This window comes from Chenopodium quinoa, unplaced genomic scaffold, assembly GCF_001683475.1.
Source record: "Chenopodium quinoa cultivar QQ74 unplaced genomic scaffold, ASM168347v1, whole genome shotgun sequence".
NCBI lineage: Eukaryota > Viridiplantae > Streptophyta > Magnoliopsida > Caryophyllales > Amaranthaceae > Chenopodium > Chenopodium quinoa.
This window is the reverse complement of record NW_018744996.1, coordinates 1,811,338-1,826,109: the sequence shown is the minus strand read 5'-3', so window position 1 is coordinate 1,826,109 and position 14,772 is coordinate 1,811,338. Positions and strand designations below refer to the sequence as shown.

General features: G+C 30.9%; 1 protein-coding gene and 1 long non-coding RNA gene across 2 annotated transcripts; both read right to left on the bottom strand.

The window, feature by feature from the left end:
- Nucleotides 1–2,260: 2,260 nt before the first annotated feature.
- Nucleotides 2,261–5,856, bottom strand: LOC110707267. The gene is made up of 2 exons (XR_002508460.1): nucleotides 4,970–5,856; nucleotides 2,261–3,264 (listed from the first exon to the last, which is right to left on the bottom strand). It is a non-coding gene; the product is annotated as an uncharacterized LOC110707267 (long non-coding RNA).
- Nucleotides 5,857–7,491: 1,635 nt separating this feature from the next.
- LOC110707266 (polygalacturonase-like) lies at nucleotides 7,492–11,370 on the bottom strand. Its single transcript, XM_021885283.1, has 9 exons — nucleotides 11,011–11,370; nucleotides 9,955–10,083; nucleotides 9,672–9,839; nucleotides 9,545–9,565; nucleotides 9,198–9,405; nucleotides 8,757–8,838; nucleotides 8,371–8,479; nucleotides 8,040–8,156; nucleotides 7,492–7,944 (listed from the first exon to the last, which is right to left on the bottom strand). The coding sequence occupies exons 1-9, from the start codon at nucleotides 11,275–11,277 to the stop codon at nucleotides 7,717–7,719; spliced, it is 1,329 nt and encodes a 442-aa protein (XP_021740975.1). The 5' UTR covers nucleotides 11,278–11,370; the 3' UTR covers nucleotides 7,492–7,716.
- Between the last annotated feature and the right edge of the window lie 3,402 nt (nucleotides 11,371–14,772).

Sequence of the window (14,772 nt, the reverse complement as noted above, 5' to 3'; positions counted from 1 at the left end):
AGCAATATGTGTCACACTTCAGATCTTTAAACACTATAAACATGACATGTCATCTCCACAACATGTATTAGATTTGACAACTAAAAAATATTTATACAGACTTAAACTCAAAACCAACAAGTATTAAGTTTCGAATCTTACCATCTTAGCTATTCATTTAATTTGTTTTTCTATCTAACAAAATTATAGTTAACTTAGATAGATAATTAATCTGTATTTAATTGTACTTTGTATCCATTATGAAATGACATAATACAATTTAACAACTTTAATTTTGAAGTTTAATTTGAAAAACTCTGTGTTGTTTTTTGATTTGATGAAAAATAATAATTTTATTTTTTTTGTAGTTAAATAGTCAATAGTTGTTAAATATCTTTAAATCATAACATATCAAATATATTGAATATGGATCTCCTAATACAAATCTTTTTTCAACTCATGAGATTTCAAGATAATTACCAAAACACTAAGAAAAAACAGTCGAACATGATTAGTAAAATAAACAACTACAAACTAGCAACCCGGGTAGCGTCTGGACCACACACTAATTTTAGATTAAATCTTAATAAACCTCAATAAATTGCATATAGAACAATGAATAGGGGGTAAAGGGAGTAGTCATACTAGTCAATATGTTTATGAGCTCTATTACTCCATACATAAATGTTAATGCACTCTCAAACAACACATGTAACTATGTAACTAATGAATGTTTCTCATATTGATAAAAGTTGACAAAGTTAAACACTATATAAGACTAAAGGACTAGTGAACTACATCTCCTATTTCCATATTATATTGGGATGAAACCTCCTTGAATTTATAAAGTGGACTCTCTCTTAATGACTGGTGCTCACTTCATATTTTATTACTTGCTCCACTTTCCTTTGCGGCCATATTTTATTACTTGCTGCATTTCCTTTTTTTAAAACCTTTCACAATATTTTACTGGTTTCTTCTCTCCTAGTGAACCCCCCCCCAACTGCCATACTTTAATACTTCTAGATTTTTTCTCCTCCCAAATATCATACTTTATTCTTCCACCAATCACACTTCCTTCATATTTTATTACTTTATATTATTTCTCCTAAACTCTCGCATTGAGAAATGGGGCAAGTATTAAAATACGGAGGGAGTACAACCCCACGAGTGGAAATCCAATGGCCAAATTTTGAAAAACCAAATATTATGAAATTTCTTTATCATTTTTATTCAAAACTAAAATTAAAAAATGGTTTATGCCATTATAAGAATTTAGTTAGTCATAGACATAAAAATTTGTACACTTTGTTGTTATATGAATACTAAGGCAGCTAACACGCGTGATGTGCTTGCCATAGCTAACTATGTCTAGAGAACTATTTTTATTTGACCTTACATTAGAACTTTAGTTGTTGGTAGTATTAATGAAGGAAAATATATAAACAAATATTTTTAGTGTATAATGTCCACACATTGTTCTTAAAAGTTCAAAAATAAGGCAATTAACATTAATGAGGGCAACTAAGTAAATGGACATTTCTATTCAAAAGAAAAAAAAAAACAAGTAAATGAACATTTTAGAGAATATAATTGTCCAAATATTATTCATAGAATTTATCTCAAACTTTTAAAAAGAATAAAGGTGGCTAACGCACGAGATATATTTAGCGAGCATTTTCAGTTGTTGGCAACATCAATGAGAAAAAAATATGTAAGCAAATGTTTTAAGGGGTATAAATGTCTGCACACTGTTGTTAAGAGTTCCAGGAAAAAGATAATTGACATTAATGAGGGCAAATAAGTAAATAAGCATTTAAATGGTATAACTGTTCAAACATTATTCATAAGAGTTTAATCAGTAAATCACACAAGGAAAAGCTTAGATGTAATTAAGATCATATCAATAGAGACATATAGGTAAACAAACATTTTAAAGATATAACTGTCCTCACACTATTTACATGTGTTTTCTCATAATTCCATAGGGTAGGGATGTCGGTTTGTACGCATCGAGTGCATCAAGTACTAGTATACACATAAGCCAAGCCTTTTACATTGGGTAACCAAACATATTAAACGCCTTTATTACAGGAGAAATATTATAGGGGTGGATGGATTAAGAATAGATCAACAATTCAACACAATCAGACAATCTACAAGACTGGATTCGAGAACCAGCTTTAGTTACTACTCAGTTCCAATATACTTCATCTTACTACATATGCAAACACATCTAATTTTACTTTGGCTAATACGAGTACATAAATTCAATCATTACTATCTTTTTTTTTTTTTTTTTGGAAGTGGACTTTTTATATCCCACTCTCAGTGGTACCTGCATTATCCCTCGGATGGATGTCATGGATCTAAACAAAGAACACTGGCATTAACCTAGACAACCAGCTCGAATTTAAATTAAGTTCCAATCGATAATTTCTTCATAGAACTATAGAAGCACCTCTATTTTCATCTGATTCTTCCTTTAGTATCCTTCCAATCATGCCTTCTCTGTACTGATACTAAGTGATGACTTTATCAGTACTGATATATTGAGCTAGATAATCTAAGTTCTAAAGTGTTTCAGATGTAATACGGCATGCTATCTATCATTCTGAAGCAATATCAAAGAAACGCATCAACAAAAAAGCTGCAATCTTTGCTTCCAAGCGAGAGACAAGAACATAACATAATGGAACATCTTCAAATTAATCCAGACGATAAAACAAACAATCAAATATGGGGTCTGTGTAAAAAGACATTAAACTGTATACGGAGAAACTTCTATCATGATAGCTTCAAATTTCAAAAAGAGTACACAGAAGGGGGAAAAAAACCTGACAAGGATAAATAACATAACTATATGCTAAAAAGTCAATGATGTTGGAAAATTGCTAAGAAACAATCATGATTAACACCTACAAGCAACGGTACCACAGTTTTCATTAAATCTCAAGCAACAAACTGAGAAGATCCAAACCTAGAAATCAGACTCAGCATATAAACATTTTGCTTTTCACTCAGCAATCAGGCTTCACCAGTTAACCCATAGGCAATAAGCTAAGTGTATTCGAAATAGCAGAAGTCTAAGTCATTCGACAAACCCAAAATCCCAGTCCCCGGGGAGAAACATAAAAGAAACAGCTAGCCAGAGTACCACTTGCACAAATGCCCTTACTAGAACAGACCACAATGTTTTTCCACTTGCTGTTGAAGGCATTCAAAAACTATTCTCCTCAAGTATCACTTTCTGAGCTCAATGAAGGGAATCATAACCTACAGTAACTGAAATACTTCGTTATCATTGACAATCTACGGGAACAATATAACATACCATTGCTTTAGTTTCTCAAGAGAAGACATGAAGATAAAGTAATATTGTATGTTTGACTTATGGACAGAGGTCAGCAAGGATGTTAAACAAAAAAAAACTGCCAAATACCACCTAGTATAGATTGTGCCAAGTGAAGTTTAGGAGGCTGAAACATGACTCATAACTTCAAAATATTCTAACATGAAAGCAGTCGAATCCTATTCTAGAATTAGATGAAGAGGCTATTTCAAGGTATACATGGAACAAAACAAGCTATTATTACAGGACCTATATATCTTATAACATGCACAAAGTTGAATCAACGGTCATATGATGACAAAGGGTCTCAAACATATATTAAAGCTGATTGTCCACCAAAATCCTAGAATCTCCTACATGGAATACAGAGTTGAACAACACAATAATTACATTGTGTTAGGTATCACACCTTAGTACCAGATATTTTCAGAAGATGCTCAGAATATTTCATTCTGAGAGACAAGAGTAACCAGAATAGTCACACATCTTGAGAATTCACAATTATTAATTGTGTGATGAGACGACATGTACTAGGTTCAGACCTAAGAAGTGCATCAACTGGGTATCACCCTTCCTGGGAAGATTAATTTCACCAATTAGTTTTTACTGATCTATACTAGTGGTTCAACTTCTTGTTAGTGATGGGATGTTAACGGAGTTCTAGGCTCCTAACATAATATCGCGTGAATGGTTAACAAATTCTCATATTATAGCAAGGTCTCATTTGCAGAGGTTGATTCACATAACCTTTATAAGTAGCATAATCGTGTCTTATATTCTATGTTGCACAGACTCGGATTTAGGTGTCGTGTCTGACATGGTGTCGGATCCTTCGACACTCCTTATAAAATTTTATATAAGGCCACTATATATCTAGGTGTCATATCGCGTTGAAGAGTCAAAGGATCTGACACTTGACACTCGACATACAGCAGGATGTCGGAGTAATACAGCTTAATGGAAACCCATTAGGTTGCTTGTATAAGCTATTAGTGGCTGAGTGCAAGTTCATCTACTATTGATTTATCCAAGAAGATTCCAACACCACCTAATCTTATACCCTTTTTTCTCATATCGGGTTGACTAGGAGCCTAAGAGGCATAACGACAAGTAGACAGACTTAAAATACCAGTCTTGAGTACTGAAAATTGCGCATTATAAATGAAAATATTTTAGCACTTCAAAGCGATAAATTTGAGTATTTTAATTTCCATTTGAACGATTGAAAAGCAAAACTTCCATTCATGAAACAGGTACATTCAAATCCATCATAAAGCTTCCTATATTCAACAAAATAATCATATAATTGCACAGTGTGCCCGAATTCGCAACGGTAACATAAAAGCAAAGAGGCACTAAATTCAGCACTATTAAAATACCAATTCTCTCTCTTTAGTAAATGAGATCTACTTCTAAATTCAAGTAAAGCACATCTAGAATCCATTGACCAAAAATAGGTATGCATTATCAAATAATATAACATGAAATGAAATCATATCATCATCAGATTGAGCATTATATAAGCACAATTAGAATTAACAACACTATGAACAGAATCAAATTAAACCCACTTCATAATTTCTAAACCAACAAAATCAATAAAATCACAATTTAATAAACTCAAATTTAGAAGCAAACCCAATATTTCATCAGTCGCATTAAAGCAATCAATCAAACATTGCGCCTGCTAATTTGAACATATTTGCAGCTTAATTAGTAATTGCAATTGACAGCACCAACCTGAAATTACAATAGGGTTAATGTTCATAAATCAATCAAAGAAAAAATACCCAGAAAAAAAAAAAAAAAGGAAAGAAAACAGAGAAATGAAAGAAGAAATTGCAAATCTAGGGTTTTTGTTTCATGAGCTCGAATAAGGTAGATGAGGTACTTTGATAGCTTTCTTACGTCTCTTTTACCTCACAAAGAGACACGAGGTACCTTTCATCAGCTACTATCATTCCCATGGTATCGGAGGAGAATCACAACCCTGACAAATTAAATTTATCGTTAACATCTTCGTTCCCGGCCTCGCCAACAACTATACCAATAAACTTTACTACACATTCTATTGAAGCGGAGTGGGGTGGAGTTAATAGCTGCATGTTTGAATGTTGGTTAGGAAACCGCGCCATGGATGATTAATTTGTCAGAGTTGTAACTCTCCCTCGATAACTCATGAAAGCGATAGTAGCCCATAAAATCAAGGTGCTCATGCTCTCTTAGTGAGAGAAAGAAACTTAAGATACCATTTTTAGTGAACCTCGTTGGACTTGTATGTAATATCCACTTTTCTAACATAAACTCTATTTATAATTGGTGAGTCTCGTTAGTCATCCCCAAATACTTAAAGTTTATCTCTTATAATCATCTAAAATAATTAAATGAACATCATTATCAAGTTAAGACCAATACCCTATCTCCATCTTTGAAATAATAATAAAATAATAATAAAAAATAATAATACTTCCACTATTAGATCATTCCTATGATATTGTATGTAATAGGTTACATGGGAAAGGATTACGCTACCTAAAACACATTTTAAACTTTAAATATCTTTAATTTATATAGAAATATACTTGTATATTATAAGATGCTAATATTGAGAAATTATACATTGAGACAAATATAATAAGATTCCATATGAAATATGAATATGATATTCCGTACATACAGATTTTAATTTGTGGTATGAAAAGTGTGTGAATAGTGTCAAATGCCCAAACATTGCAATGTAAAAGGAACGAAAAATATATATATATAAAACAATACCCTAACTATCATCTACGGAATATTTATAATGGATTACTTTTTTTTTTGTTCTACTTTAACTTGATCTTGTAGTATTCATAATATTAAATTGACCATATTTTTTCACTAATCTCTCTGTTACAAAATAAATTTATTAGTTTGACTTACACACTTAAAAATGTACAAATTTGACTAATGATATTTTTAAGTATCTCTAAGTAAAAAATTATAAAAAGTGAATACGTTAAAAATAAACACTAATATATGAATTAAAAAGAGTGACAACACTCATTAAAGCTGGGTTTTTAGTGCTTTGTGCGTGTTTTGTAAGAAAAAGAGTGAAGACGATTTTTTTTATAAACTTTATTATTTTTGGTGACTATGTTATTTGTGTTGATGTGCTAGGTGGCCACACGGAAATTTTGTGTGTGGTTAGCCACATAAAAGACGCGTTATCTTCCATATAAAACAATAAAAAAAAAGTTAAAAGTAATGGACTTTATTCAAATAAGTCAATTATAAAGTAATAAATTGAACTAAGCTAAAATTTAAAAATAACAAAAGAAAAGACCATGAAATAGCTTATCTAAATATAGAAATTTGGAGCCTTAATCGGATTGGGCTAAGAGGTCCAACAAATCAACAATTTATGTACCTTTTTCATTGGGTGGGCTCTAAACTACTCAATATCACTCAAAGAAGATTTTTTTCTTTCATAATTTCTAACAAGATTCATTGTGTTCTTTTCAGTTGATGTGTTTCTTTTATCGCGGTTGTCAACACACAAATTTAATGATTAAAAATCTAATTATTAATAAGTATAAAAATTGATATTATAAAAATATACGTTAACACAATTCTAACAAGATTTTACAGTTAATATAGAGTTTATGAATAATATCAAAGTCAAAACGTGTCAACTAAAATAGAACGAAGAAAGGATAAAACAGTCTCCCTCTCTAGCTCATAACAGTACGCGTTTCTTTTGGATGACTCAAAATGTTATTCTTTGTTAAAATATCTCCACGTTTTTTTTTATCTTTCATTTTACTCTGATCCTTATCTTGTTTGAAAATTGCTTTATACTAAATATGATTTATCTCTAGTTAAATATACTTATTTCATGATTATCTTTGGTATTCTATATAAATTAATACTCCATACAAAGTACTCGTATTTTGTTTATTAGTATAACTCCTCCTAAGCATTTTTATTTAGGTTTTACTTGTAACAACCTGTGTGGCTGTGCTTCATGGATCGAAATGCCAGTTACAATTTGGAACACAATTTACTTTTTAAAAATTGAAGCCTTGAGCAAGTAGTACCATACTGCCATATACTTGTATATAATACTACCATATACTTGTATATAAAAAGTCAATCACATAGTCCAATATCAAATATTATTCCAAATTTCCAATCAATTTATAAAGAAGTAAGTATACCGTACAATATATACAAGAAATGAAGACTAACTTATGTTACAAATAATGTTAACCTGGCTAGAATAATGAGCTAGATATATCCAATTCGACTATAACATACTTTCTACGAGTATTATTAAATTACTACATACAACGCCGGACTATTAATTCTGGACAAAGGGTGTACTCCTACTAATAATCTTTCATTTAAGTTGTTGAGCATTGCGGGAAGACATCTTCAACCTTGGATATTTTGACATTATTGCAAGTTGCTTCGGTAGATTTTCCCCCATCAATACCATCAATCTCAATATTCTCCATAGTAATTCCTTCACATGGATAATTTTCACTGCAATCAAATACCACGGCTTTTTCTGAAGAACTTGTTCCTTTTATGTTTTGGTACACCACATTTTTCACTCGTACTGCCGAGGCCTATTTTCCAAAATTATATATGCACCAAATTAGCCAAATATTCGACCTTGTAAAATACAAATGTTATGTACATTATTATTGCGTGATTGACGTACCTGTTTTTTGCATGGTGTAGCTTGGTCGCAGTATTCTTGGTCTATAATTATCGGGTTTTTAACATTAGATAACATTATATTTTGAAATACAATGTTACTTGCAACTCCTGATCCACCCTGAAGATAAATATCACATTAAAAGTGTAAATGTATAATGTTGTCATAAAATAAAAAATTAAAAAGGACTTGCAATAATTTATCATAATCGTCGTCTTTAAAATTAAAGGGGAGACATCGTTCTCAATTTTAAGGGGTTATTTCATTATCTACTGCGATACATGAAGTCATTTTTATCTTGCTATGAGATATTACGACCACTATATGTACATACCTCCCAAGTCTTGATTCTTAAGCCATTTGTTGTTCCAGTAAGAGTTGCTCCATTCACTATTACATCTGAAACATGAGCCTCAGAATTTTGGTCACCTAGGCTTCCAATACTGATCAATCACACCCAACAAAAATTCAATTATTAGTAAGTAAATTAGTTGCAACTAATTAATTCCATTGAAAATTTACAATGTTGGCAATTGATCGTAAGAAATGGAGGAGGAAGATTTTTGTGGATGACTATACGGAATAATCACTTTTGGTTCATGTAGCTGACTTCACTTATGGGATTAAGAGGCTTTGATTGGTTGATTGAAAAATTTACAATATTCATTTTTTCATAGAGAAAAGAGAAACCCAAAATTGTTGTTATAGTTTCAATTATACCTGATTCCATGACCTGGTCCGCAAGTAAAGTCAGTGACTCGAACCTTTTGTGAACCGCTCACAATCGAAATGCAATCATCACCTTTAATTTTATGGACAAAGAAAAAATCCATGTTATTACAAATTTTAAGGATCGGAATAGCCTTCGTTATTAATATTTTAATATTCGGATTATTTAATTATAACCATGTCAAAAGTCTACTAGCTTAGAAAGATATTTTGTAATAATAAAAAGTTCGATATGTTGAGATGTCTTTTAATGGTAAAGAAGTACGTAATGTTTGAGAAAAGTTTAATAAATATAACTCCTAGGGTAGTTTATTTCTTATTGATCCGGTCAATATCTAATTTAACAAAAAATGAAGTACTATTCAATTTTTTGATAGTGAACCTCTAATATTTTGATCCTATTCTAAGATGAGTAGTTGTTAATTTTATTACCTGTTCCAACATTGGACTTTGTAATTTGAATGTTTTGGGTGCCGGTAATGTGTATGGCATCAGTATTAGGGCTATCCTCCGGAGAAGTAACCTTGAGACTAGAAACCTTAACATTATTGCATTCTTGAAAGGAAACATGCATTTGTTGAGCATTTTGGATATTCAAATTTTTCACAGCCAAATTCTTGCAATTTTCGAACGTTAGAGCCTACAAAAATACACAATAAAACCAAATATATGTCAACGTTTATATACTTGTAAACAAAAATTAAATATGATTTGATAAATGGTGTTATACTGCACGGTGTATGTAATAATTGACAAATGAGTTAGCCAAGAAAACTTACTGTTGGTGCATGCTTGCAAGGCTGAAATTTAAGAAAATAAAAAAAATTAAATTAGCCATTTTTTTCAAAGAAATAATAAAATGATCAAATACTAGATTTTGAAATTCTTCCAAATTTAATTTCTTACCAGTTTTTTATTAATTTTACAAGAGTTCTTCCACCATGTCTTTCCATTACCATCAATGACACCGCCACCTTTGACGGACAAGCTATTGACCTTTTTGATAACAAGCCAGAGCCTAGCATCTTCTTCGTAAACTGATCGATCTTCGGAGGCTAAGATGGTTCCCGAAATCTGATCATTTATCAATACAACAATATTAGAACATTCATATTTATACAACACAAATGATGTTTAACAATTTATATATTTTAAATCGAATTATTCGATTGATAATTTTGATTATAACCTGCATGGTTATAGCTGATTTGCATGGACCCGAAAAGGTTATTGGCTTGAGAAGATAATTTTTATTGCTTGGCACCATAAATATAGCTCCTGAGAATGAGCAAGCTTCTTTCCAAGCTTTTTGAAAAGCCTGAAATTAAAACATTAAAATTCGAAAATTAGTATACAATTAATTTAAATTTGAAAACTAGTATACACTACAAGTATGTGATTATTAATTCTAGAGATAGGATCTCGGACGGATATGTTTGTGCATATTTAATTCTAAGTATATTTTAGTCAGAAAAAAAGTACAAGTCCTAGAATACAAGTAATATTATTATTCTTTTAACTTTGTAGAAATTAAAACCCAAGTAAGGTAAGGTTGTTCGTTATTATTCGGTAAAAGTAGAATAACTAAAAACAATTGGTCGTATGCTAACTAATTTTAACAGAAAACTTTATCCCACATGATAAATGGGAACCAGATTCATAATATTGTTGCATAAATTAACATTGTAGACATTCCAAAATGATGGGGCCATACCAAATTTTTTAACTAAAAACAAAAAATAAAAACATGACACAAAATATAAACCGGTAAAAGTTTAAGGTAGTTACATATAAATGGAAGTTGGATTCAAGGTATATAGAGTTACACGACAAATATTGTAGCAAGGTGAACAAGCAACCACCTTTTTTGCCATTTAACAACCCATAGAATATAAAAATTATTTTATTATTCACAAAAAATCTTTATTTAAAAAATAAATAAAAATTGGAGGGAATTTTTTTTTTAAAAAAACTATGATTATCTAATATTAAATCCGAAATCATATTTTTAATTTAATTTGCCAATTATTGTGATACAATAATCCGAATAGATAGATAGTAATTATTTTGATAAGCTAGTCATGTTTAAAGTTTAAACTCAAGTACGACGTGCACGAATTTACTAGAGAGACATGCATGAATTGAATCATAACATATACTTCGTAGATCAACTATATAAGTAATTCATGTTGCATGCACCATAAGAACATGCATGCATTCATGCTATATAAGTATAGTAAGCTACCTGAGTATCATCAGCTTTTCCATCTCCCTTAGCTCCATAATCAGCAACATTAAATGTTTTCGTAGCAGTTCGAAGAGCTCTTCGAACATTATCGACATGCCCTCCACTGTGTTTTTGTTGAACAATATTATTGTCCGCGGAGTAAGAATGATTTAATCCTTGTTTCGTACCAAAAAATTGTATGTATCTTCCATAGCATGAAGAAGAAGAGAGGTGTAAAACAATAATAATGAAAAGAGGAAACATGTGGTACAATTGTAGGGCCATTTTGAATAAGTTTAGGTATAGAAATAAAATGTATGATGTTAAAGCTAGGATGTTTATTAAACACAAGACTTTTGTATAAAAATAATAATATGGTATGATGTGAATGATAGAAATGATTTGCATATTTATAGACTTCAAAAAATAGGAATTATGAGGAATTGAAAATTGATCCCATAACTTTTATGCATGTAGATAAGGCAAAATGAAGTAGCTCAAATGTAGACGAAAGCACTTCTGTTAGTTTTGTTGCCCATTATTTTTTGACTTTATTGTGCAAAGTTTGCTACATATTTTATTTTTCTTGTATTTTGATTGGAGTATATAAGATTAAATAATGAGTCAAATAGCGGCATTTATGTTAAGAATATTGTAAAAATATGAGATTAGATAAATTATTTCTATGGGTAACTACTTTGCTCAAAACTTTATTTTTATAATTTTTAGAATATTTATAGAATGGTTAATTGGTCATTGATATATCTTCATTACGTTTAATTGTTATGTGGCTGGCCACACCGTGTGGTCAGGGTTACTTAATATTTATAGAATGGTTAATTGGTCATTGATATATATTCGTTACAATTAATTTTTATATGTGGTTGGCCACACCGTGTGGTCGGAGTTACTTATTCAGGGGTTACTTATTTAAGGGTTACTCGATCGGTTAGAGGTTACTTATTTTGAGGTTACTCAGTCGATTAGCGCGTTTTCGTCAGGGTTACTTATTAGGGGTTACTCAGTCGGTCAAGAGTTACTAGCTTATTTTGGGGTTACTTAGTTGATTAGCGCGTTTTCTATGTGAGAGTAACAAGGGAAGCATGCATCCTTAAATAGAACATTAATGTGAATTAACTTTATCGATCGAGTCTATTGTTGAGTGTTTTGTAATGCCGATAAATCTAACTCTAAATTAACTGGCCCTAGCTAGAGCAAAGCACATATTGGGATCAATCGCGTTATTATATAGATCGATTAACCATTGGAATTGAAATAAGAAGTTAGCTTAATTGGTCAAACAACAAGCTAAGTTATAGTTTTCTTGACATGAAATGCTAACACTTATGGTACAAACTAGGTAAAGAGAGGAATATAGTATTTTGAAATCCTACTTAGCATGGCTAACTTGGCAGTTAGTTTTTGATGCTTTAATTTGTATAGACTAGACTAACGACTCAAAACAGCACTCTTAAAATTGATAATCAATATATGTTTTTTCTTTTCTTCTTTTCTTCTTTTTTTTTTTTTTTTCTTAGAGAGTCACAAGGGCGGGTAATGAGAATAAATCCGAGGATCACCTGAAAAAGAGAGAAAATGTATAACCAATTTATAAGTTAAAATATTTAAACAGTACTTTTAAAAACGAAATCAATACACATACAAGCTTAATACGGAGTATAATTTTCCTTTATTACATATACTACATCCGTTTTTAAAAGTTCGACTCGCTTACTATTTATGTGGTCAAAACAAAATAACTTTGACCACATTTTATGATCTATAACATATAAATAAATTAGCATGTGAGATCTTATTAGAATCCTCTTATTATAAATTTTCCAAATATCAACTTTTTATAATTTTTACTAATATATAGCTGAACATATTTATGGTCAAAGTTGTTCATTGGAGACCGCACAAATGTCAAGTGAGTCGAATTTTTAGGAACTGAAGGAGTATTATAAATTGCTATACGCTTTTGTCCTCCTATCTTACATAAAAAGGACATACTTTTGACCACATGATATCTACACTAAAAAAAACTCGATCTCTCAATGTCTTTTTTAAATTGAAAAGCTTTTAAATACTACGTCAATAAATTGGGTGTATAATAAATATTGTATAATACATCATATCGATAGTATAGTACACCACTATAAATAAAAGTTACTTATTTTTGTATTGATAAAATTGCTCTACTTAACTAAAAGAATCAAATTCAAAACTTTTCAAAAAAAAATAAAAAATAAAAAATAAAAACAAATTATTCTTATTAAACCTATCATGGCCAATTACATTAAAATTATATCAAGATTATTATTATAAATTACTCTCATAACAGGATAAAGGTTACCCACATTTAAAAGTTGCTCTAATATTGTTCGATTACATTAATATGATCAGTTTTTGTTCAAAATTTGTGTGCAAATAGTTTTCACAAAGAACATGTAGATTTAGAGATATCGTGCAACTTGATCACTTTTTTGGTTATTTAGGTCAAATATACGCAATTGCGGAGTATCTATCTACACAAGTATATATAACTATCCCAATTTTCAAACTTTATATATTTTTAATGAAATCATTTATCAATTATCATTAATTCTTACGTAGTACAAAGTATATACTTATGCAATACTTTATATCATTCATTGTTACTCCGTAGTTGATTGTAATATTGGTATGCAAATAGTACCACATATTCGAGATTTCAAGACTTCTTTTAATGCTCAAGATGATATGGCGTAATTAGAGTAATATAATACAATACGGCGTAGTTTGGATGACCAACAAATTAAATGGTCAGCAGCCAAAGTGTTTTATACGGTATAAACATGGTCCATTAGAGAAACTATTACTCATAAGTAACTATGTCACAAATTAATTATCATTTCGTCCAATCTAGGTGTTACAACACCATCCATATAAATCATACTTCGTATTTACTATCATTGTCATTTGTGTCTCGTGATAGACCATAATTATATTAGCATAGATTTTATTATTTTAAAAAATCTTGTAACATAATGCCTATATTGGATGGATTAATACTTAATATCATGCATGTATTGAAAGGATTAACGAATGTGCAAACTAATTTGTGATAAACGACAATTAACAACAATGAAGATGGAAAAAACAAGTAATAAACGAGACAAGGAGAATTTACCGTGGGAAACCCGAGAATCGGGAGAAAAACCCACCAATCCACTATGGAGTAACTTGATGATGATGATTACAAGCTTTCAAAACACCATGAAAACTCACACCTCTCTTAATTCACTTACTTAAACCCTAAGATGAAGACCTAATTACAAGAGGGCTTTTTTCTCTCTTCAATCTAACATCATTTCCTAATTAATGACATACATGAGTATATATAGTCTAAGAGTACAAGATACAATCCAACGACTAAGATTAAAACCAATCGCACAAGCCGAAACGAAGCAACAAAACAGAGCGCAGGGAGGTTCGGCCGAACCTACCCAGAGTGTGGTCGAACCTAGGGTGGTTTGGTCGAACCTCTTTGAGGTTTGGTCACTCCTCCTCTAGAAATGAAAACTGGTGCACCTACTGACTTAAAACCGGGTTCGACCGAACTTTTCACAAGTTTGGTCGAACCTTAACACAAGGCAGCTTCTATGCAATCTCCTTATGTCTCCATCCTCTTGAACCACTCTCCACACATTTCAGAACCCAACATGTATGTCGTCGCATTAGGCTCCTTTAATCTTCTAACCTATGAAGAATAATACGTATACAAATAGAAAACATGTA